The sequence below is a fragment of the Stigmatopora argus genome, chromosome 11 (assembly GCF_051989625.1).
Source record: "Stigmatopora argus isolate UIUO_Sarg chromosome 11, RoL_Sarg_1.0, whole genome shotgun sequence".
Taxonomy (NCBI): Eukaryota; Metazoa; Chordata; class Actinopteri; order Syngnathiformes; family Syngnathidae; genus Stigmatopora; species Stigmatopora argus.
In genome coordinates this window covers 4,698,276-4,723,758 of record NC_135397.1, presented here as the reverse complement: position 1 = coordinate 4,723,758, position 25,483 = coordinate 4,698,276, and the positions used below count along the sequence as shown (strand labels likewise).

General features: G+C 39.4%; 2 protein-coding genes across 28 annotated transcripts in view; one reads left to right on the top strand and one right to left on the bottom strand.

Annotated features, from left to right (window-relative positions):
• prim2 (DNA primase subunit 2) overlaps positions 1–25,483 on the bottom strand; it is a 99,848-nt gene that overhangs the window by 27,588 nt on the left and 46,777 nt on the right. The window lies entirely within an intron of this gene.
• The window catches only part of dst (dystonin), a 77,967-nt gene continuing 52,540 nt past the window's right edge, over positions 57–25,483 (top strand). For 11 of the 27 annotated variants that reach the window (XM_077613388.1, XM_077613389.1, XM_077613385.1 and 8 more), the window contains exons 1-29: positions 58–290; positions 492–523; positions 1,611–1,799; positions 4,122–4,335; positions 12,212–12,273; positions 13,111–13,200; positions 14,526–14,624; positions 15,351–15,428; positions 16,226–16,318; positions 18,707–18,873; positions 19,284–19,396; positions 19,499–19,605; positions 19,669–19,788; positions 19,868–19,963; positions 20,049–20,176; positions 21,420–21,513; positions 21,898–22,052; positions 22,136–22,568; positions 22,649–22,777; positions 22,848–22,925; positions 23,032–23,193; positions 23,295–23,399; positions 23,502–23,597; positions 23,678–23,803; positions 23,891–24,043; positions 24,554–24,708; positions 24,797–24,923; positions 25,010–25,193; positions 25,304–25,461. In XM_077613388.1, the coding sequence (XP_077469514.1) occupies positions 107–290; positions 492–523; positions 1,611–1,799; positions 4,122–4,335; positions 12,212–12,273; positions 13,111–13,200; positions 14,526–14,624; positions 15,351–15,428; positions 16,226–16,318; positions 18,707–18,873; positions 19,284–19,396; positions 19,499–19,605; positions 19,669–19,788; positions 19,868–19,963; positions 20,049–20,176; positions 21,420–21,513; positions 21,898–22,052; positions 22,136–22,568; positions 22,649–22,777; positions 22,848–22,925; positions 23,032–23,193; positions 23,295–23,399; positions 23,502–23,597; positions 23,678–23,803; positions 23,891–24,043; positions 24,554–24,708; positions 24,797–24,923; positions 25,010–25,193; positions 25,304–25,461 (3,927 nt within the window). In that variant the 5' untranslated portion in view covers positions 58–106. Of the gene's footprint in view, positions 291–491; positions 524–1,610; positions 1,800–3,700; positions 3,892–4,121; positions 4,336–5,315; positions 5,495–12,211; positions 12,274–13,110; positions 13,201–14,525; positions 14,625–15,350; positions 15,429–16,225; positions 16,319–18,706; positions 18,874–19,283; positions 19,397–19,498; positions 19,606–19,668; positions 19,789–19,867; positions 19,964–20,048; positions 20,177–21,419; positions 21,514–21,897; positions 22,053–22,135; positions 22,569–22,648; positions 22,778–22,847; positions 22,926–23,031; positions 23,194–23,294; positions 23,400–23,501; positions 23,598–23,677; positions 23,804–23,890; positions 24,044–24,553; positions 24,709–24,796; positions 24,924–25,009; positions 25,194–25,303; positions 25,462–25,483 lie in introns of those variants that run through there. The other 16 variants (XM_077613399.1, XM_077613400.1, XM_077613398.1 and 13 more) reach the window with 8 other exon arrangements.

The following is a 25,483-nucleotide window of genomic DNA, read 5'->3' as shown; positions in this document are numbered from 1 at the left end:
GCGACTCCTCTCTTTCGGGCTTGGGGGAGTTCAAGAAGGAGGAGAGGGAGGAGGAGGAGGAGGAGTGAGTCGAGTGGATGGATCTGCGCTGCCTCATCCTAGTTTGATGATGATCGCTGCCGTGTTTCTGGTCCTTCTCAGGCCGCTCAGTGTCCAGTGCGCGCTTCTGTTGTTGTTGCTTTTGCTCGGGACCGTTGCCACGATCTTATTTTTTTGCAGCTGGCAACGCAACGTCGCCCACGGGAAGCAACCCGTCAAATCGGCGTTGTCAGGGCGCTCCAAGAGCCGCGGTGAGTGAGTGCCCGACTATTTTTTTTGTGTGTTGTTGTCATGGATGCGCCATACAACAGTTCCAATGCATTCTGAATTACGAGCACCCATTTAAGCGTCTGTGTGCGGAAAGATGCTGTCATGCATGATGCACATTATGTTTGTTTTCTTCCGCATCTTCAATCTGATGCGTGGCTAACTTGTTTATTTCTGTTTCGCAGTGGGCCTTCGAACGCATCATTTTCGATCAGAGGTAGGGTGAACTTTTGTCATTACAAGTTTTTTTTACGTCATCGCCATCGCTGTCATGAACGCAGCATCATCACTTGTAACCATAAATAGGAATTGTTCTTATGGCAGACTACTCATTTTTTAAATACACACAGACAGTTCTGACATGCGTTATGGCTAAAACGTTTGATTTTACTTTATTGAAGCACCGCATTGCTATTTATGGACTACCATGTGCGCAGTGCGCATGTGTCGTCGATATCTAGGTGATTTGGCATTTTCCTTTTAAACAGGTTTATCACTCGGATTTAGGGTATTCTTGACATTATACAGAGTAATATTGGAGATTTGATCATTGTGAAATAGCCAGTTCGTCATTTGTTCACAATTAATGGAAAATAAATTTACAGTGTAGTTAATATTAGTCGAGCTTGTGCTTCCTGTTCAATGACCTTGTTTTCAAAATAAAACGAGTTAAATCCGGAAATCAAGATACCCAATAGAACAGGGGTGCCCATGACATAGATCGCCAAGGTACTATTGGTAGATCGCACGACAATAACATCTCTCTGTCGATTTCCTTAGCTATAGTATATTAGGGTGGATGAGTGGTTAGTGTGTCGGCCTCACAGTGGGAGACCTGGGTTCAAATCCAGGTCGGTCCACCTGTGTGGAGTTTGCATGTTTGCATGTGTGGGATTTCTCCGGGTAGTCCGGTTTCCTCCCACATTCCAAAGACATGCATGGTAGGTTGATTGGACACTCTAAATTGCCCCTAGGTATGAGTGTGAGCGTGAATGGTTGTGTGAACCTAGTGAGGATAAAGCGATTCAGAAAATGAAATGAGATGATGTGTGTATATTAACATAATTTCCCATCACCTATGTAGAATACTATTGTATAAGTCAAATTCACAAACATATACTAGCACAAAGACTCAAAAGTAAAGTACAGACTATAGGAGGAAAGTTAAATCATCAACAATTTAGAGCTTGCAAACAAATGCTGTCTTGGTTTGGTCTTTTTGATTTCTACTTCTTCACCTAGTTTACATCTCAGTAAAATGCATGTCATTCAACTCTGACTAATTGTCTCCTCTCATTTTCCAGTGCTTCAGACATAGTCCACGTCACTCGAGGAGAAGCTCACATGCCCGCGCGTTGGAAGAAAAGTCCAATCTGGTTGAGGTCCCCAGAAATGAGCCCGATTCCTCATCCGTTCTCAGGAAGCGCAAAGTGAAGAAACGAGTCCTACCTGAGTTTTATCAGTCTGTGCAAGTCACCCCGACACGCAAAACTGTAGGTATATACTTTATTTAGGTGAATGGTCAAACATAATAATGGGGATATAAAACGTCTAATCACCTCTTTCACAGTATTTTGTGAATGAAAATGTTAGATGGTAAACTGTAAAGAAACCAAAATAGATCCACTTTTAATGTGGCCTCTAAACTACTCATTACTGTTCTTTTAGTAATGTTTTTGGCTTGTGTATATGACGTGGCTCCGATGACTAGCCAGTGGGACATAAAAATGATCTCATCGATCCCTGCAGCTGTGAAGCAACTTCCTGCTTCCATTAGTTGTGCTGCAGTAATGCAGATAGCATATGAAACCTATTAAGATAACCTGACACGTTTGTTTTCCATTATAGTCAAATGGAAATCTGTCCTTACTGTTGACAAAAGTATTGGAATAGGCACAAAATGTACACAGATCTATGTATGAGAGCACCACATTGGGGTTTGAGTTTAAAACTAAACATTTTGGATCTCAGGTAATAAGGGGAATAAGCCTAAATTTAAAATAAAACATGGCAGCCTTTAAGATGAAAGTTATTCTCATCCTGTCCTGATTGCTTCGACATCAAACAGAATGATTAAAGATCACTTATGATAGAGACTTTTCTACATAACCGTTTGTATCATAATCTTATCTTTTCTTAAGAAGAATATATGAGCACTCAGATAAACATTACAAAATGTTAGTCGGCCCATTTTATTGTGACAAAATGTGGATGAAAGATGAAGAGATTTCTATTTTTAACAAGTTTGTCTGTGAGCAGTTTGCTGCGGCAGATTTCTTAAATTAGAAATCCTTCTTGTATCTCAGTAAATGCACAATTTTCTTCTCGACGTTCAACTCTATCTAGCCTTAAACTAAGGTAGCTAGTGCACATTACCTATTGGAACATATTAAAGAATTTTGATAAATGATGTGTTATTTTTCACAAAGGACAGTATCAACATTCAGAAACACAGTGCCCCACATATATATCAGTCCCTATTTATTAGACATGTCCGCTTTATAAAATCATGTAAATCCTTTTCATGTAACATTTTGATTATTATGTATTTCCAGTTGTGCAAAAAAACCCAACCATGACCTCACTGTTATTGGAGAACAATGTCTAAATATGGACAGAAAAAATGCGAAACACGCCCTTAGAATGTTACAACTATAAAACCAAACACAATTATCCAATTTCTAAGGTATTTTTTTTCTAAGCTCTTTTCTTTGAGCTCGGAGCTGTGATCACACTTTTTGGGTCAAGTGAGTCTCTTGAAAGGAGAGGAAGGAAAAGCAACGACTACGAGTTGTAGGAATAATCTAGAGGAAATGTTTGCTAAGAGATTTTTGGGGTGTGAATTTTTTTGTCTTTTTATTTTGATCTTTATAGAATCTGGATATCACACCTTCATTATAACTATCCCCATTGTGTCCACATCCCCTTCAAGACCGTGACCTTATGCTGTATACAATATAGGCCAAGGATGTCAAAGGCCCAAAATTTACCAGAAGTCACTTGTAAGTGATGCAAAAGGACCTAACTCATACATAGCCTGCTATTGACAACGATAAATGCCAATTAACTTAAACTGGATGCTCATCTTTTAGTGGCATTGACGTCTACAGCCGTCAATAGCACCAAGTAAATGAACAACCCCCTCCCCCCAAAAAAAACTGGTCCTGATGAGATCTACTTGTCATAATTGTGGCCCACCAATCCAACTGAGTTTGACACCCCTACTATAGACAGTCAGAGGGAGCCCCCTGTTCTCCCTCTCCCGTCTTGTTCTGCGTTTGTATCCTATCCTACCAGCCCCTTTGCGTGTCGCTGTTGGCTACAGTCTCTTGCTTGGCTGGCTGGCGCGCATGACACAAGGGAACAGTTGCACTAGGCTGCACTCGCCCGACAGCAGCAGCATCATCATCAGCATCACCCTCGCAGCATCCTTGGCTAAATGAGCTCCAATCGTGACCCATCCAGAGCATCCCCGCAAGGGCGTGGTACTGCGTGGACGCACGGAATGGAAAACTGACCGTTAGAAGTAGCTAATGAAACCAAAATAGCGTTGTTTGGAATCTGCTTCCTATCATGTACAGCGTGGTAAGTCTTGATGTTCACCTGGCGGGGGAGCTAGACACTGTTTACTAAATGTTATCGTTATTTCCCTTCATTTTTTTGGAGAGCATGTGGTTACTTGACGTACCTTGACAAAAGATACATCTGCTGTTTTTGCATTTTTTTCATCCTTGCATTGATCTGTTTTTGTTATACATTCAGAGAGAGATGCATGCATTTTTTATTATTATTATTATGCTCTCCTATTGTCTCAGAGCTCCGGTTCGGGGAACCCTTCCCTCCACTGCTCCATGTCTTCCTCCGCGGATTTATCCGAAGATGAAGATTTCAGCGTGAAATCTGGGACGGCATCGCCTGCACCTGGCGACACCTTGCCATGGAACCTACCCAGGCACGAAAGGTCCAAAAGGAAGATCCAGGGAGGATCCGTGCTCGATGCGGCCGAGAGAGCAGTGCTCAGAATCGCAGGTAAGAGCCACTTGTGTTGTTTTGGGCTGGAATTCATAGAAGGGGGAGGAGAGAAGCCCACCAGACCCCCGTGGATGTATAGTGATCTCTTAATGAGCATTTTTTTAATTGACTGGCACACCCATGTCTGCTTGGGGCTGTGCCATGTGTGATGTCATTTTGGATAGAATGGTGCTCTTTTGTGCATTAGAGATTCAGCAGGGGTTTTGGAAAGATGGATGCTCTTTAATAGATGGATGGACTCGAGATTCCTGGTCACGTGTTGTCTAGTTAAGCCTTTTGTATCATCGACGGTGATTGATTTTGGTCGTTGTCCGGGCTATGAAGCTATTCGCACAGAACTCGTGCAACTACATTGCATGTGTTTCCCTTACTCTTCTCTAAATGTCTTGCTAAAATGGACAATTAACACTGAAGCCACTGTAGATAAATCAAATGTGTGGTGGTATTTGGTGTGTGTTGGGAGGGGTGGGTTGATTATTTATCTATCAATTTATCTGAAAATGCAAATAACTGGTGCTTTTGTCGCTTTAAAAACTGCCTTGTTGATTGAGCGTCTCCACCCAAAGCTGCAAAAAAATGAACGTGCTATTCTATGAACTAAGTGACTACTATTGACAACAATAGACGTCTAATCAACGAATCTATGAGTCAAAATGGAAAGGACGCTTTACGCCGTCAATGGCACTTAACATGACCGGTCAAATCCTGCGCTTGATTTGATCTCTACCACTACCACGGAGTCAACATTGCTGTAATTATGTTTGAAAGAGGAGTCCAAGTTAGGTAACATGACATGCGAGAAGAGCGACTTTCTAAAGCGCGTGTAGGGTCGCCTTGGTCGTTCCCGATCAATCCACGCAAGTCCGGGCAGGAAGTAGGTCTTATTGGACGGGGTGCCCGCAAGGGAGGGATGTAGGGCGTTTCCTTCGGCGCAACAACAGCGCCGATCGCTCTTCAGGAGCCAACATACACACACATGCGCACACACACACACGCATTGAAATCGCGCACACACGTGTTGTGTCCCCGTCCGCCGCTCGTTCGGGTCCAGTGTGGGGAGGCCGTGTTATGGCTCAGCACGCCGCGCAGGGATATCCTTTTTCGGACGAACAGGAATACCTCCAGGCCTATGAGGACGTTTTGGAAAAATACAAAGGTAAGATGACTTTAGGGATCTAGTCGTAGTGGGGAAGGTTTAAAAACGGTTGTCCGATTGCGGTTTGACAGTGCAATAATGTGAGCGTGACCCACCCACTCTAGCAGCCAGCCAGCACTACCGCCCCCCCCCCCCCCCCCCCCCCCCACACACACACACACTCCCTGTCTGTCTCTATTCTCATTATATCCTTTTTTTGTGCTGTGGAAGTGTGGAAATATTTCTGGTTTGACATTTTAGACCAAATGTCAGTGGCAGGGTTATATGATGTGATTCATTTGGGTGAAAGATTGGAGTTTTGTTCGGATTCTTTGTGGTAGATTGGTTGGTTTATTGTCACTGCAATATTGCAAACTGATACTTAAATAGCGACTGTTGAGTAGCCACGTGTTTCTTTCAGTATTTTGTGCTAGATTATTGTCTAATGGAGGTTGTGTAGGCATGAAATAGCAATATCTTGTACACAGCTCTATGCAAACATGCACTGCATTTCTTATTGTGTATACAATTCACAGATACATATCAGTAAAGTTGTGACTGTAATGCTTGTATTTTCATTTTTTGTTTAAATGTTTGTGTCATGTTTTGGTGGTTGGGTGTGTTTTCGTGTGTGCGCTGTCCATGTGATTATTGGTTTCACCTGCTGTGTCTTTTCAGGTGTTTGAATCATCAACCCATTGTCTGTGTATTTAAACACTTGTGTTTTTGTGCGTCTGCAGCCAAAGCGCTCAAATCAGTTTGCTTTAAATAAATGGAAATAGTGCACCTGATTGGTGAACTCCAATAAATGGTTAAACACCCACCCAATCATTCTACTGAAACTAGTCTGAATCAAAATGTTTACGATGTGTGCAAGAAGTCTTCAAGTTTTATCTTTTTATCTGACAGGCATAATGTTGATACAATACTATCTATTATGTCATTGTAGAATTGCTGTACAATGAAGAAAAATCATTGGAAAAAATGTAACAGATGAGACAGTGACAAAGCACAATTAGGCGTTTCCTCCTTCGAGATGCTGAAGTGGACGTGTGTGTAGATGTGGCACACGTGAGTGGACTATATTATTGAGACAAAATCATGGACACGAGTTGTCAGGCCAGGCCAAAGGGCGGAGCTCATGGAGGTCGAAATTGAATATGACAGCCAGGCTATTAACTCTTGCATGTTTTATGCGCCCATGCGGACAAAAAGAAATGTATATGATGCAAAGATGCACTGATGTGTTCATCTCTTAGCTGTTCTAAGGCCAAATTTCCATGCTCAGTGGTATTAAACACCCTTATTGGACCCCATTGTGATCATATTATAAAGTATAATTAGCTAGTAAATTGTGACCGCAAAGGAGGGGGATTCTGGCTTGCAGTATTTTCTGCTATCACATAAATATGTGCAGTTTTTATAATTCTCGCTGTGCTTGTTAGATTTTTTTAACAGACACCCTGGCATTTTCCCCATGTTTGGAAATGATTTTTTTAATGGTTAATTAAAAACTGTATAAATTGTTGATTTTGAATGTGTGTGAATGACTTTCTTTGCACTGGTATGTGCCTTATGATTGGCTGACTACCCGTTAGGTTATACGTCTCATCTTGGATAATCTCCATTTTATTGTTTGGAAATGATTTTGCTTTTAATATTTGTTGTTATGATGTGGTCAGGCCTCAAGCTTCTCCCCATGTGATAAGATTAGGGAAAAAAAGAACAGATTTCCATAGCAAAATAACAACACAAGCACAAAGAGAAGTCAACAGCTAGAAGGCTGTGATATAATTGAGGTTACATTTGGTTTGGATTCATATCTAGTTTTATTATGAAAACTGCAGCAGTTGCATATGTACATTGGTTTCAGTAGATGTTCATTTTTAATGACCTAATCAGATGCAGAAGGAAGTACTGTAAATGTTGGCATCTCATCACTATAATTACAGTACAAGAGAAAAATATGTACCAATATACACCTGTACTGTGACACAACACTGATTTATAGTTGTGGAAGAAGTGAGATTTTTATGGTGAAACTGCGACAAGATTTAGCAGAACTCCTTGTACTGTATTTGTTTGCCCTCGCTTGCAAGAATGCCACACTAATTAGGTATTAGAGGTAATCATACACTTTTCTACTCTGGGTCACACAGAATTTCAGTTGTGAGTTTACAATAGACTACACACTTGTGGAATGACATAAAGAGAGCATTTCCCGAGGGACATGCGTGTGAATAACAATTGGCTGGGTTGGTTTAAACCATGTCGTTCGAAAGCTTGTTTGGTACTGACTGATGGACATTCAACCTTTTGTGGATATATTGTAAAATAACATTTCACATATGAGCTTTTCTGAAGGCTCGAGTTTTTTTTTTTTCCTCATTCAGATTTTTTTATTTTTTTACAAATATTCATGACTTAAATGCTAATATTTATCTTTAAAAAAGTGATAATGTTTTTATTTATTTATTTTTATGTTTGCACTGCCCCTTTAGTCAGTTTTGGTGGGCCTTGCCCAACCCATTCCCTCTTGCTCCGTGTCGACCACCCCACCCATCACTTTTAAACGGCCCACCCACTCTGTCATCCTCTCTCCTAGGAGATTGACTGCTATCACACAAAAGAGACTTTGTTTTTATGTGAGCAGTGTACAAGTTCCAGATACTTGTTCATGTGTCAAGTTGACAGTGGTAGCTGTCTGACACTCCTTTTTGACTGAACAATGACATTTAAACACCAGGGACTTGAGCCACACTTTAAAAGTGCTCTCTTGTACTCAGCAGTTTTACACCCTGTGCTGTAAAAGCATTGACTTAATGAGTTATGGCTCCCACAAAACACAGTACGGCCCCCTAAATTATTCTGAAGATGCTGATTAGTGTAGCATTGTATGTACTATGTCTGAGCCAAGTCCCCTTGATTTCCTGTTCAAAGGGTAGACACTGGCTTTATTTTACACATCAACCAATACACATAAAGACTGCAGCATCACCCCTTTTAAGTGAAATGTATGCCAGCCTTTATGTCAACCATCGCATGTCAATTTATGAAAACCCATGCCCATATAATAATTGAAATAAAATAATTTTGTTAAATCCCCTATTTTTTCCCCATTATAATAAAAGACAAACACATCACATTGCTATTTCTGTTATTATCATCATCAACCGACCCTTGATGATTGCTGTCCTTACCGTTCATATGAGTTATTCGCTCGGTATTGATTTGGATTGTTGAGTATACCAGCAATGCAGCCCAGCGTCATGTAGTCATGCCTGTGTTGTATTTATATGCTGTCATGGTGACCTAACAGGCTAGAGGTGGGACCGGACTCCATTCCACAGCTCTGTTCAGCTTCTCTCACATGAGATCATCTATTCCGCTCTGACTCACGGGATGCAGACAGCCTTCTGCACCGGCAAGCTCCACCCTTTTCTACTGAGTGAACATACCTAGCATTTATTTGGTAACACCAACCGGAAATGGATTTGCAGCAAAGTCAAATCTATTGTTTACATTTCTCTAAGGCAGGGATCTTGAATTAATGATCCGAAGCGAGCCCTTTTAATGAAGGATTTATCAGGGAAACAGTGAACATGTTCTTTTCCACTACATGGATTTGTGTGACACACTTTTTTCCAGTACCTGTCCTTATGCAAACCAGCTTTCTTCCTTCTAAAGGACAGCATTGTATAGAATGGTGGCAAAATCTTGAGTAAAAAATCCACAAATAGCTCATGCCTATATTTTAAATACGAATCACAGGTAAATGCACACTAAAACTGTGAAAAAGTGACTTTTCTTAACTACACTTGACATTGTAACAGCTGCAGTGCTTGTAATGTTTACCAAACAGTATATTTTTTTTTTTCCCCACAACGGGAAAGGTAGCTAAATATTTGTTATAAATATTTGTTAACATTGTTCTGGGATCCACACTGGAACAAACACTTCATTTGAAAGAAAAAGCATCACGAGCAAGCTGGGATTCACTATTTTCCTCAAGTGTACTCGTATATAAAGTACCTCACGTCCTTATATTTTCTTCATCATTTTTCTCGTAACATTGTTAACACATTACTTAAGTTCTGTTTTGAAAGCTAAACGAGAACCTGTTCCAGCTGTTTAGCTGTTCTTGTCACATATTTGTGACGTTGCCTTGCCCAGTTGAGAAAGCTGACTTTTTTGTTACTGCAAGAATGACAAAAATGCACTATCTTGCTTCTAGATTTATTTGTTTATTGCTTAATTGGATAAAATGACGACTTTTAAATTGTATGCGGCAATGGCGATAATTTTAAATTGATGTATCCTCTCGTAGGCCAATGTTAAATGTAGCAATCGAGGTAATAAATTCCATTTCGCAAACCGCTTTCCATTTGCTACAATTCCACATTGAAAATAGTTTTATGTATTTAGTCTAATCCTGGTGACTATATCTTTCATATGTCAACATTATTAATTGGCATGATTAAAATACAAAGCCAGATGTCGGTCAAGACTTTTGCTAAGAAATGTATATTGAATAAGCTTGTGTTGTATAATAACACTGTCAAGAGCTCAGCTTTAGCACAATGACTGAATTAAAATCCACAATAAACTCTTGTTGGCTCTGTGAATGGAAATGAAAATCTCAGCAACGATTATGAGTGTGTGTCTTTGCAGGGGCGGCATGGTTATTTATAGCAACGCACATGTGCTTTGCTGAGGTCTCCAAATAAGTGTCTCGGCCAGGCTGCATGTTTGACCGCTTTGGTGGACTCATTAACACGGGGGGCCACTGAGATAAACGGGGACAGAACACATACTCTCATTCATGTGACAGTGTAGGTCTAACTCGAACATTTGCTGCCATATACATAATATAGATCATCAAATACTTTGTTTGTATTTTTACTGTCTAATGCTCAATGTTTGTTAAAAACTTGTTTTTGATGATTGTTAGGCTTGTACTGGAATAATGATGGTGACTTGGTCTGAGGTGTTTTATTGGATTAAGCTCAGTCATTCATTGCTCAACTTGTCTGAGTGTAAGAAGAGGATGACGGTGTGTTTCCTGGATGACTTCCCTAGTCGATCTATATTATGGATTTATTTGTGTGAATATTGCAGTTGTTGGGGGCGGGGGGTGTTTAATATGGTGTCTCACTGTATTCACATTGGGTGTTGTAGTGTTTACAAGTTTAAATCATACAAATCCGTATACGTGAAGACAAATTACTTTCCTTACCGATGTTAATTCATCTTTTTTTTTTGCAGACAACACATAACAATTGCATTTTTAGGGTGTGTAAAATATGACTTAAATAGTATAAAAATGGAACATGGGGGAATTTTGAACCTTGAATGGTATAACGGGAATTTTTTCATGAGCAGTAAATTGCTAAGGCTGTGTTAAAGTTATTTCTGTTTCATTGCAACAGTTGCAGGAGTCTAAGCATTTGCACAATGGAAGTAATTATGTATGTATTGGTCAAGGTGTATGTATTTGATAAGATCTCACTTATCAAGTGAGCCAATCAAGCTACATTGTTCCATCAGTGTCTTCTAAGCCTTTCTCATTCAGAAGCATTCTGTGTAATTTTCTTCTTTAAGTGCTCGTTACTTCAGTGGTTGCTGCATAAACACTAAAATTCAGCTTCAAATACTTGGTCATGGAAAACCTGACAGGACTCGTTTGGGAGAGAGAGTTTGGAAGCCAGGAAGGCAGAAAGAAAAGACCCAAGCTGTTTCCTCAGTCATTCGTCCTCATGGCATCTATGAACAAGAACACGAAAGATTTCCTTGGTGGCACTTTGGATGAAGTAGAGAAGATGAAATACCTGTTTGGAACCGAGAGGGAAAGGCGGGCTCACCTGGTAACTCTTATGTGTTGCATGGGTCAGTATTTCTCTTTAAAGTGAACCATGTCAATACTTGCTTTTTTAGTCATTCATTTTCCGTACCGCTTATTCACACTGTGGTTGTGGGTGCTCGTTTATATACAATTATCCTTTGTTTAATGTGTTTTTGATTGGATGATGATCCGCAGTGTTGAACGATAAGGATAATTACAGGAGGCTGCTTTTGAGTTTGCTACTTGTACTCTTGAGTAATCCTCGTTGGGCATGATTTTATTTGGCAGCCACTGAGCGTTATTTGAGTGTATAGCTGTAAGCGGAACTACATGATGTGGTTTATTGCTTGAACTGTGTCCTATATGACAGTGGGCAGGAATTGATATATAAAAAAAAAAGTTAATTTATTTGGAAAAATATATATTTATTTCACAAATTTGGTTTCCTGATTTATATAGAGTATGCAGTCAGTGCTGGAAATCATGTTGCCAGGGTGGTGAGAACCATGTGCTCAGCACAGGGTGAAGTCATTTTTCCCTTTCTTTTCATTCATTGGAATAAATGTTTCTCCTACCATATGCCATGTTTTGAACAACAGCAACTGTGAAACAGATGGCAGCAGAATGTGAAAATTTGGTTGAGGTGCGGCCTAATCTGGTAATGGGAATGTAATAATTTGGCTTAATAGTTGCATCTAAAACTAGGACATTCTGCAAAGTATTGTGCCACTGCGTTGGGCTATTTGCAATTATATAAATTGCATTAACCACAACAAAACAGGGCCAAACAGAGGAGGCAGTGGCCAATCAAAGAGTTTCTGTGTCTCTGTTTATGTCCAAAGTATAATGTGTGTGGAAAAAATAAAATAAAAGTGGATTTTCTTTCTCTTCTCCAGACGAAAGAGACAGAGTTCAAAAGAAAACATTCACAAAATGGATAAACCAACATTTGATGAAGGTAAGAACTCAATTTTTGTTTTGCTTTATTATTATTATTATTATTATTATTATTATTAATGCATTTATTATTTTTCTAATTTGCTTAAATACTGCAAGTTGATGGGTTCTAACATGTGTAGTACAATAGTTTTATTTGGAATGGCTTAGTGTGGTGTTGTTTGTGTTGAATTTATCAAAACACTAATGCAGACAGACATGTGCTCGCATGCCTAAAATTTAATAACGTGAATAAATCATGTTACACGCTTGGTCTAAAATAATAAATACATATTTTATAACAAAGGAAAATATTACTGGATTGCTGGGCTGTAATTGAGTGCTCACAAGAATAAGATGTTGAGAATTTGAAGATAAAATCAAATGAACTGACTGCCATGCTACTTAGCAGAATTGCTGACTAATGGTTGGGAATCTGCCCAATAACATGCGCAAGGTGCAACTCTATTTTGGCTCACAACTGTGGCTGGTATGTGGGATTACAGTGATGAAAGCCCCTGTGTGAAAGCAGGTCAACAGGAGGCCAGTTGGAGAGGTTCGGTATTTAGGCCAGTGAGGACAGAAATATGTCTCCTGGAAGGAGAAGGACCCGGAAGTGCTCAAATGTGGCTCCAATGCATAACTGATGGCTGATAGTGCTTAGATGGTTCATCATTTGAAGATCATGGAACGAACACGCCAAAAAAGTGTTGATTTTTATTTTTATTTATTTTTTAACCACAGTGATTTAAAAGTAAATACAATATTTCCTAGCTATTTGGAGAAGATGGGAGGATAAAGTCATTATTGTTCTGTAGCGTTTATTTTAACGTGTAAATGTATTCTTTTTTTTTTTTAGGTACGGAAGCATATAAATGACTTGTATGAAGACTTACGAGATGGACATAACTTGATATCGTTGCTGGAGGTCTTGTCTGGAGATAAACTGGTAAGAGGCATTCTTGTTTCTATCACTCATACTATTTGATCATAACCGAGAATATTGAGGTCTGTTTTCTTTCATTGTTCAACCCCTATTTTTGGAGTCAATTATTTTGTTCACTGTTTTGATTGGGATTTTTTGTTGTTGTGTTAAAATCAGAGAGTACTGTATGATGCTGTATCAGCATATGATAACAGTGGCTCATTGAAAGCTATTGCAAAAAACAAAACAAAAAATCATTCTACAATGTGCTATTTCTTTGAAAATTGCTTTGCAGTACATTTTCGCAGCTGCAACTTTGTATTCTTTTCTGCAAATGATGTTTATTTTATGTGTCTAGGTTTTTTTCATACTTTTCTATTGGGAGTTAGTACTTTAAATTCCCTTTTTATTCATCTCACTTAGGAATAGGACTCGTAATTAAAAAGTTACTCACAATTCACAAGCGCATTCATTAGGAGAAGGCTATCAAGTGGGATATTTCATTTGCTTACAGAAATGTACAAATGCTTTGCAGCCAAAAAGTAATGGCAATCATTAATAAGGTTGCTAAGTAACCTTCTCAACCCACTAATTGTAGAGAATGTAATTAATTGAAAGCATGAAATAGGAATAACACTGATTGTTGCTTAATGGCATTTCATTGTGAGTATCTATAGCAAGCCAACCCTTTAACTGTCTAAATGCTGGCTTTTAAAATTGAGTAGACAATTTAATAGTTATTTTAAAATTATGGAAGTCATGTGGTCAACTTCCTTCGAACAATTAGCATTTTACTTTATCTTCCTAATGTGATGATCAGCATTACATTATTGTATGATGACATAATGACATATTTTTTGCTGAAATATGATGTCATATTTTAAGACCGTTTTGGTATTTTATGGTTGTTTTCTGTTGATGATTTTCTAGAAAGTGAAGACAGTAAATAACAAATTATGAATTACCATTTCTAAAGAGAGACTGAAGTTAATCATGTGATGAAATCATTCTAAACGTAGACTGCCATTATTTGATTTTGCTTTGATTTGTGGCAACTGTACTAAAGCAACAAATCAAATGCTGCCCTAAATTATCCTGGTGCTTTCCTGCAAAAAGCATGTAAACCCATGTATACATTAGCCTATTAGTTTCATCCATTGTGACTAACTTTCATTCTCCAGCTATCTAGTTTGCTGTTTTTCCTCTTGATCCGTCCGTTTCCTCTGTTCCTTGGTTGTTTTTCTGTCCATTGTCTAACCTCCTTTTTGATTTGGCTGCTGTGTCTGTCTCCATCCATGTCTTCCTCCCCCCCCGTCCCCCTCCCATGCGTTGCCTTTTGGCCTGATAAGCCGAGGGAGCGCGATGTGCTGAAGACATTGCGGTTGGTGAGTGGGACAGAAGCATGTGCAGTTGAGCAGCATGGAGGCGTGCAGGATGATGACAAGGGGGTACGTGTGGATTGCCCACTCCCACGCCCTCATAACCAACTAAATGACATAATACCGTGTGCTGTGACCACTTGGCACGCGTGGAGAATAAATCCCACTGTATGATTTGTCTTCACCTAGTTGTATTAGTAGACTCCGATTGCAATGTAGGGTTTAATGAAAATTGATTAATTGCATTCAGGCTAGAATCCTATTCACATTTGAAGCGGATATCTGGAATATGAAAAGTCAAAGCATTGAGCTTTTCAACCGTTTCCATATTTTATGATCCATTTTCGTCTCCTGTTAGTGGAATTCAGCTATTTTTACATCTCATTCAAACTGAATGATTTCAATTCTTGCCGTTTTAGTGTCTGAATGCAGCACAATATGTTTTTTTCTCTAGTGCTGCATCCGAGCTTGATTGCATTTTCCATTTCATTCCCTCTTGCTGTGTGGTGGATACCCGGACGTCAGGGAGCATTAGTGCAAGAAATTGCACGGTGGCTTAGACAAAAGCATTTCTGAACAAATAAAGCTAGCAGCAAGATCATTTGCTCATTCATAGCATGTTCCCTATAGGTGGAATTGCTGGGAAATATTAGAAAGTGTGATCGCACAGATCCGAGTGATATCCCGAAAGCACGTCCTTTATCTTACATGCTACTAAACTTTCAATTGACCTTTTTTTCCATTGATACTGAACATAACCACACCTCTTATTGCTTTTTTATCCTTTGTCGACAGCCTCGGGAAAAAGGAAGGATGCGTTTCCATAGGCTCCAGAATGTGCAAATAGCTCTGGATTATTTAAAGAGACGGCAGGTGAGACTCAGTCACACTCAATGTACAAGCATCTTAATAGAAGCGGTGTTTTATTTTAATTTTAAATGGGGAAGGCACATTTTTTGTACACTTATTCATTGCCATAAATGCACGCAGCAGCAAATATAACTGTGTGGGGAAATTAATATTAATTAATATGAACTTGAATTCATATGCACATCAATTTTTATGAAGATAGCGTAACATGGCCTAGTTGGCATACATCGAACTGGAGGCTTTGTGTGTTTTCTTAAATAAAACCGAGAATGGTAATTGCAAACCCTGAAGTAGCATTGCCTACAAATCCCATCACTGGGGTTTCAAATCCCATCAGTGGGTTTTCTGGGGACTTTGATTGGCCTCCCTTCCCCCACCTCCAGTCAGGGTATGATAATGTGAATGCAGGCCAACTCAGCTGTTGCCACATGTGACGCCGAAGTACCAGACAAAGGAGTCATAGATGTGTACAATAGACATTGGATGATCGACTTTACGCATTCAGTCAAGGTTTTGTCAAAATAAAATCCATTTAAATGTCAATATTGACCGGCATTCATGAAGACCTATTTCAAAAATTCAGTGATATTCAATTCATATTTTTCTTACTGCCTGATGTTCAAGTCAATATGCCTTTTAGTACAGTAGCATGTTTTCTTACATCACTGGCAATTGCGCCACCTTGTGGACAACTAGTCAATTGTTTCCTTGAGACACACCCAATAAATAAAATAAATAAAACACAGAGTCATGAACGTATATAAATTTGTACTTGATTTAATTTGTCTCTTCATTTCTAGGTCAAACTTGTAAATATAAGGAATGATGACATAACAGATGGCAATCCCAAACTAACTCTGGGATTGATCTGGACCATAATACTGCACTTTCAGGTCAGTAATATTGTATGGTTAATTCATTGTTTATTGTTTTGTTCAAATAGTTACAGACAAACATCGTTTTTATCATCCTTTTATGTAAAATGATTATTAAATCCCAGGAAATGTGTGTAAAATATGTAACTGTTCTAAGAAAGGACTGCTGTAGATATATTAGTACTCTAATTGACAATGTGGGAAGAACCAAATAGACAACTTTGCTTGGATTTAGCACGTTAATAGGTAGCGTCTGTGATAATGCCAAAACTCGGTCTCACGCAAGCCCTGCAGCAGGGGGCCTGTTCTTTCTTGATTTTCAGGTGTGTCATGAGTTGGCAATGAGCGTTTGTAGACTGGCTTTATTATAAAATAAGATTTAAAAATAAAGACTTATTTTGACAGGCTTCCATGGAACTTTTAGGGGCTCAATTATCCTGCATGCATCCCTTTGGTGAATAAGTGCCCTGAGATAAGATTTGATATAAAACAAATATTGTTGAACTGTGCTGGTTTTCAGTGGACTTATTTGTGTTCAGATATTTTAAGCTGTGCTATTTATAGTGTAGTTGCTATATGGTTGCACTATGCCCACCTTGTACTCCCCATTTTAAAGTCATATTTTTTCTATTTGTGGACGTCTCTACGCTTTTACCAGTTGTGACTTTATGATGTAATGCTTTCATATGGCAAATCACTTCCTGGTCATGGCGTTTGGCGTGCTTTTCACTTTCAAGTTTATTTTAACCACAGAGAGTGAAAGCTGCCTCCGACCGTGCCATTGTATGTGTCTTGATTAAAGCACAAAGACAAAGCTCTGTTGGATTTGCCAGTGTCGCTCATGTCAACGTGGACTCTTTGACAGCCGGCTGTGACTGTCTGGGTCACGGCAGACTAATTTGCTGAGCCAAACTTTCTCCCTGGGCTAGCGTGACCTCATTTCCTATACAAATGTAGGGAAACCTGGCAGGGATCTGCAATTTCCCTTTGCTTACTGCGTCAATAAGAGTGAACCGACCAGCCCCAAACTGGTCCGTGCAGAAGTTTTTGCCCTTGCTCAGCTGAGAGCCGCTAACACGTGGGTCACGCTGTGTGTGCATTTATGATGTTTGTGCTGGATTAGTACAGCCGGCAAAGGGTTTCAAAGGTCGGAATGGATTCCGCTGTCACACAAGTGAGCAAGATCTACAGGGAGCCACAGAAAGAGAGAGAGTTGCCAGTTCTCCGTGTCAGTGAAAGGAAATTCAATGCTTTTTGTCAATGGAATGGATTACATTGGGACAGATTCTTTGCTTGATTACAACTTACCGGTAGTTTAACTCTGGACTGACCTAAAATAAATCATGGGGAATACGTGTGGCTGTGTACGGGGCCCAAAGGAGGAATGCTACGTTGACCCCAAGAAAGCTCCACTGAGCCTCGGATCGAAGCCTTTCAAAGGTCGTCGCTACTTTCAGAAAAAGACGCACAGATTCACAGATTCTGTGTCATTAGACAAGGATCTTCCTGAACGTGACATTCAGGGCAATTGTACGCTGGAAAAGCCTTTACCTGCGCAGAATCATCCAAGTGTCAGTGAGGCGGGTCTAGGAGAAGAAATTGGTTCCTTGAATGTCTCCAAAGAACGTCTTGGTGAGACCTTGACTTGTACAGTTGGAAGCATTTGTCCAGATGATGGAAGAATAAGATCTTGTGAAGATCAGAAGCTTTGGCTTATCTCCCCTGAAGGTGTCTCAGCTGAGGATGATCTGTCTGTGAAGAAGTTACTCAGGCACCAGCTCAGAAGGACTTTTAGTTTGGGAGCAGTGGAGCATTTGTTAAATACTTTGGGAGGCAATGACGGCCATATGTGTAAGGAAATATTCACCAATGTTAAATGGGACTCTCAGTCTCACAGAAGAACCAGGCGGAGGACCTGCTCTGGTCGCATTGAATATACTAAATGTATTTTCAGCCAAAAAGAGGTAAACAAATGCAGGTTTCCCTTTCTGCTTAAATTATTTTATAAAATGTGCTTTTAAAATCTCCATTGTTTTTAGACTAACTTGCTTTTGGTTGCAAGAAAATAAAGAAAAGCCTTCATTTCCAATGATAACGGTTTGGTGTTCCACATGTCAGGCAGCTTCTGAAAAAATTAAAAACATTTTTTTTTACATGTCAACTCCACAAGAGTATGTATGTTGTATGTAACATACAGCTGTGAAAAAATGATCATATTTTGGCTAACTTCATAATTTCATCTGCCATAGCTGTTGTTTTATGTTTTTTTTTTCTCATATGTATAGCTTCTAATTAACAGATTAGGGAAACTTTTCTCTTTGATGCTGAATTGTAACGGAATAGTAATATGACTTTGTATTCATGCATTTCATGGAATCAGTTGCATGGTGTTTTCTCACTGAACAGATCTCAGAGATCCACGTCACAGGCGAGTCCCAGGACATGACAGCCAAAGAGAGGTTGCTGCTCTGGTCCAAGCAGATCACTGAGGGCTATGTCGGGGTTAGATGTGACAATTTTACGACATCCTGGAGGGACGGGAGGCTTTTCAATGCCATTATTCATAAATACAGGTATGTTGAAATGTTATGAGCCTGTGAGACTTTGCAGTAATTTAGTTCTTTCTATCTATTTATGTCTAAAATGCCTTTCCTGTACCTGCATTCTGCACCCTCTTGCTACTGTGACAATGAAATTTCCCGAATACGGGATGAATAAAGTTATCCAATCCAAAAACATAATGTGGCCACACCCAAGACTGATGTAAAAAATGATGCAATCCTCATAAAAAATGTCTTTGGTACAGCTTGCAATTTTAGAAAATGACTAAATGTGCCTTTTCGTTAAAGGAATGAACATTGTTTTTCTCTTCATCTAGTTACTTAATAATCATGTGTCTATATATATATATTTTAGAAGCTTAAAATAGTTGATTTTTGTTTCAGATCCCTCCATAAAAGTCTAACTTGTGTCTTTTTTTCAGACCCGACATGGTTGACATGAGCCGGGTGTCCACACAGACCAACCGATCCAACTTAGAGAACGCGTTCGGTTTGGCTGAGCAACTCGGGGTAGCCCGACTACTCGACCCAGAAGGTACAATTTTCACACACAACACCTAATGTACTTGTGTCTCAATTGACTCATCCATATTTGATAACATATTGTGCCTGAATATTTTCCTTTCTTGCTCTACAGACGTTGATGTGCAGTCTCCTGATGAAAAGTCCGTTATAACGTACGTTTCGACGCTGTATGATGCCTTCCCTAGAGTACCCGAGAGCGGAGATGGAATTAGTCCCAATGTAAGTTGATGTCATCGATTTCCCCGTAAGCAGACACATTCCGAATCTTATGCTTTTTAACAGGATATTGACATCAAATGGGTGGAGTACCAGAACATGATCAAATACCTCAGTCAGTGGATCAAGCATAATGTAGCTGTAATGAACGAGAGATCATTCCCCAACAATCCTGCTGAACTTAAGGTACTGAAAGAGAATGACGTGTAAAACCTAATTTATCTTCCATTTGGTTCTTGGCTGTTCATTCTCAATTTCTCTGCAGGCACTTTACACACAATACCTGCAATTTAAAGAACATGAGATTCCACTGAAGGAAAACGAGAAGACGAAAATAAAACATTTCTATAAAATGCTCGAGGTAGGCAAATTCCCCAGAAAATGCTTGCACATGTTAAACATATATCAACGTTGTCAAAATTTGACTTATTTTTGTCATTCCACAGGTATGGATCGAGTTTGGACGCATACATTTACCACCAGGTCATCACCCAAATGATGTGGAAAAGGAGTGGGGCAAATTAATTGTTGCCATGTTGGAAAGAGAAAAGAGCCTGAGGCCCGAGGTAGAACGGTATGTAACACATTCATTATTTTTTATTAGGTGTTCAGTCTGGGATTACAGCCTGGCAACCGCCCACACACACACACTTAGTATTTATGTTTTTACACAGTGTAATAGTATTTGTTGATATATTTTCTTCATTGTGAAGTGCAAATTATGTTCTTTATCTTCAAGTTTAACAGCTGTATTAACATAATTAGGATACATATCGGTTATTCTGAATGGCTGACATCTCAAATGATAAATTCTTTTAAATGGTACATCCACTATCTAATGCAATAAAACTACTCAATAATAAGATGTTTATGATTGTGGTTGTAGTTTGTTTAAGGGATAAAAGGAAGTGAAACATTTAAATCAGCATCATACAGTGCAATTCTATTCAAATGCACGAGTATGTGGTCAAAATATTTTGAATTGAACTGTCTTATCTAAGACCTTATTCTATTATTAATTAATCCATTCATAGAATTTTCCCTGTTATGCAATTGTCAGCTAACAGTCTTTCAGCATTAATGCATGTTTTCAAAAATAATTAACACTTAAAATAAGCATATGACTGTATCTTTTAATTTCTGTACGCATATTCCCAAATCTACTATTGTTGAAGCAGACATGTTTTTTTTCTTACAACGTTGCTGTTTTTCTCCATGTGCCTGCGGGTTTAAGGCGGAACCATATTTTTCGGGTTCTTTTGACACTTGTTTGTACAAATTGAAGTATCCAAACACTCCGTATTAGCAAAACTAAAGAGAGGGTGTGCCATAGACTGCAATTACAACCCTTCGAATGCTTTTATGAAGGAACGCTGTCTCAACATGCTACGTTATTTTGCCTTCCCTGAGGATAAAATATTATTTCAAAGTGGGATGGCCATCATGCCCTCTCCCCCTACTCTGATGCTATAAATGTGAGAAGGTTGGCATCCCTTCCATTTGTTTGACGACGCTTAGATGTTAAGATCCAAACAGAGGGTCATGAGGAACTATTAGAAAAATTCGGTCAAAAAAGGACATATTTGTCGGCAGATAAAATGGCATACCTGAGCGGGGTTTCATCTAATAGCAATAGTAGTTTTGCAAGTTATGGTTCTAGTGACAATGTTTTTCCTCGGACTAGATCAGAACCGTTCCTAATTCACAGTTCTTTTCTTAATAACAATATCGCCTATGGATCCAGGTGGGTTAACTTGCTCATCCTCGATGGAGGGCCTCCGTAACTTTTGTTTTGCTCTACAAAATTGCTTTTTCAGGCTCGAGACGCTGCAGCAGATCGCAAACAGGGTCCAGCGAGACTGTGTTCACGGCGAGGACAAGTTGGCTCTGGCAAGAAATTCCCTCAAATCAGTATGTTTTTTAATTTTTAATCTTTTTAGTTTTAAATCACAAGCTAGAAAACATTTTTTAAACTAGGATATATTTGCAAAGAAAATACAAGTCTTAAAAGTTGGAAAATACCCAAAAATAATCAAAAGCTATTACTGAAGGATTAATTCCTATACACCATAAGGATACAATCTTAATTGAAATCTTGAGTGGGAGATAGTAGCATTATAATTCAAATGTCACAGTGGCATCTTTGTTGAATTGGAGGGAATTTAGCGGGTATAATCCCGCAAGATAAGCACAGTATTTCAAATAGATCTGCACTAAATTAATTTAGTGATTGACAACTAATCCATGTTTGTGTAAAACAGCACGAATAGAATTTGTACTGTTTTTTTTTGTCAGGATGTTAAACGTCTGGAATCTGGCATCCAATTCCTAAATGAAGCTGAAATTGCTGGCTATCTATTGGAATGTGAGAACATACTGAGACAACAAGTAGTGGACATCCAAGTACTCCTTGATGGAAAATTTCCATTCACAGATCAACTAGTTCGAAGGTAAAACAAAAAATACATTTACTGCATCATAAACATAGGAAAATCCTGTGCAAGTCATGACATCTCAAATTGTTTCCAACCAGGGTTTCAAACCTGCGAGACGATCTTCTATTTTTGAGAGCGGAGTGTGGCAACTTGTACAGCAAAGGCCGCACCCTAACAACCGAGCAGACCAAAATGATGATCTCGGGCATTACACAAAGTCTGGATTCTGGCTTCTCCCAGAACATCAGCCTGAATCCGGCCTTTCCTCCTGGCCTGACCCAGGGAGGGTTCGATTCCTCCACATTCAGCTCGAGCCTTACATCATCTTTGACTCCTGGGCTGGAGTCTGTTTCAGAGCAAAGCTACATGAGCAGCGCTGGTATCATGGAGCCAGACAGCCTCAGGCATATGACACAAATGCACATTCCCAAGCCCTTAATGAAGTCTTCATTGGCTGACCCCAGCTTGACGGAAGGAGAGGTCAACATGAAATATGTTCAGGACCTTTTGAAGTGGGTGGCAGACATGCAGGTGAACAATCGAGAATTAGCATCGAGTCCACCATGCGTCCTATTGAAACCTGTATATAGTGAAATCCTCTATTTTTTTAGTTGCAGTTAGACCGTGCAGAGTGGGGATCTGACATGCCAAGTGTTGCAACTCATTTAGATGATCACAAATCAGTACACAGAGCCATTGAAGAATTCGAAACGAGTCTGAAAGAGGCAAAATTAAGCGAGGTGAGCAGTGCTGCTTGATGAAATAGCATGTTCTATCTCTTCAAAATCTCATGGGTTTTATTCTCTCCAGATTCACATGAATCTACCTTTGAAGCTAACCTATTCAGAACAATTAAGCAGTTTAGAGAAGCAGTATGAAAACCTATTGGTAAGTCACGTTTTGAGGATGTTTTCATTTTAAAATTCATTATCTGCCTTATTCCAAGTCCATGGCTTCCAGGCTTCTTTTCAAATTCTTAATTTGTGCTTGTTAGAGTTCTTCAAAGGACCGACAAAACCACCTGGAGAGCCTGCACGACTTCGTATCGCAGGCAACACGTGAGCTCATCTGGCTTAACGAGAAGGAAGAAGAAGAGGTCGCCTTTGATTGGAGCGATCGCAACAGCAATGTATCCAGGAAAAGAGACTATCATGCTGTGGGTTTGACTCATTCTTACTAATTAATCCTTGTAACTGTGTCTACAGGAAGCAGCAACAACCTTCTTATTCTTTCTATTCTTTTGATGTGTCCAAACAGGATTTGATGAAAGAACTGGATGAAAAAGAGGGCGTAATCAAGTCTGTGCAGGATTTTGCAGAACGTCTTCTTTTTAGGAGCCACCCAGCCAAGTTAACAATTGAAGTAAGCCAATCTTATATCTGTGGACAGTAGTTTTTTTTCTCCCACCATGTATGCCATTATTCAGTTAAGTAACAATTCATACTCTGGTTTTGTATTTTGCAGGCGTACAGAGCTGCCATGCAGACACAGTGGAATTGGATCTTGCAGCTGTGCTCATGCGTGGAGCAGCATCTCAAAGAAAACGCTGTTTATTTTGAAGTATGCCCTTCTTTTTAAAACACGAAGATCAGCTTTGTGTGAGCAACCACTCACATCTCTTACGTATGCTCTGTGTTTAGTTCTTCAGCGATGCCAAAGAATCCCTGGATTTCCTTCGAAACTTGCAAGAGGCCATTCAGAGAAAGTACAGGTGTGACCGAACTAGCAGCTTGCACAGACTAGAGGATCACCTTCAGGAATCCATGGTAAACTTGCACAAGCATGCTTGAGCTAAAGGTATTTTTTCATTAATTCTGAAGGTGATAAAATGCTTGGGGGTTGTATTTCTTTAGGAAGAAAAAGAGCAGCTTCTTCAATACCGCAATACTGTCGCTGGGCTGATGGGTCGGGCTAAGAATATTGTGCAGCTCAAGCCTAGGAACCCCGAGAGTCCTCGGCGATCTTCCATCCCTGTCAAAGCTATCTGTGATTATCGACAAATCGAGGTACAATGCTGTATGGCAAGGGTGTCCGACTTGGGTTGGTTCGCGGGCCGCTTTAACGTCAACTTGATTTCACATGGGCCGGTCCATTTTAGATATAATATTTAGATATTTTTTTTATAAATTGATCAAAATAACTGGATTAAAAGCCCTGAATATTCTGTTTTTTATAGATCTAAAACAATTTTTATTTTAGCTTTTAAAAAAATATATTTTTAGATTTTATAAAATGATTTTTGAACTAAAACACACAAAAAAAATTAAAATTATTGATTTAAAAGGGGGAAAATCAGGAAATTTAATATACATCTATACTCTTTATTTTGATTTTATCCTAAAACTCAAAGTCGGCACTCATGACACATGTGTTGTATGGGATTCAATAGCAAAAGATAAGATAACAATTCAGATGAGTGATTTTGTTAATTAATTGGTATTTATCTGCTTGCCAAGCCTTTTGTCCCAAAAAAGCCTTGAGTACACGCTTAGTAACTAATAACCTTCTGTTTTCAGATAACCATTTACAAAGACGATGAGTGCGTGCTGGCCAACAACACTCACCGGGCCAAGTGGAAAGTCATCAACCCTGCGGGCAATGAGGCCATGGTGCCTTCTGTCTGTTTCACTGTGCCCCCACCCAACAAAGAAGCTGTAGATATGGCTTCAAAGTAAGATCATTCCTCCAACCCTTATTTGGTCATTGCATACAGTACATAGTACAATAATGTGTTAATTCAATTTATTTTTCTCCTACAGAACTGAGCAATTATACCAGAATGTCCTTTCACTATGGCATCACTCCCATATCAACATGAAAAGTGTGGTGTCTTGGCATTGCCTTATGGATGATATACGCAACATCCGGCACTGGAATGTAGCATCTGTAGGTTTTTCCAGAGTTGACTAGCATCTCTTTCAATTGCCTATGAAATGATGTTAAAATTGTTTTTCTTCTTCGATCTGTTGCAGTTTAAAACAATGCTACCGGGCGAGCACCAGCAAGTTTTGAGCAACCTTCAGTCCCATTTTGATGAGTTCCTGGAAGACTGTAAAGAGTCTGAAGTGTTCACCGTGGCAGACTGTGCTCAGTTGGAGAGGGACGTCACTGGCTGCAATGAATACTACCAAGAACTTCTCAAATCTGCAGAAAGAGGCAAGGCTTGTGTACAGTATCTGTTGAACAGAAAGGAATTTTGCCATTTCAAACCTAGTATTTTCTTTTTATGGCAAATGATTTCTGATGGATTTTTTTGTGTTTAACAGAGGAACACGATGAGTCCTTGTACAATCGTTACATCTCCGAAATACGCAACTTCCGCATGCATCTGGAAGGCCACGAAGAACACCTTATCAGGCAAATCCGTACACCTCTGGACAGAGATGACGTTTACCAGAGTCTGCAGCGCATTACTGACCAAGAGGTTTGTTTGTTTTTTAATTTAA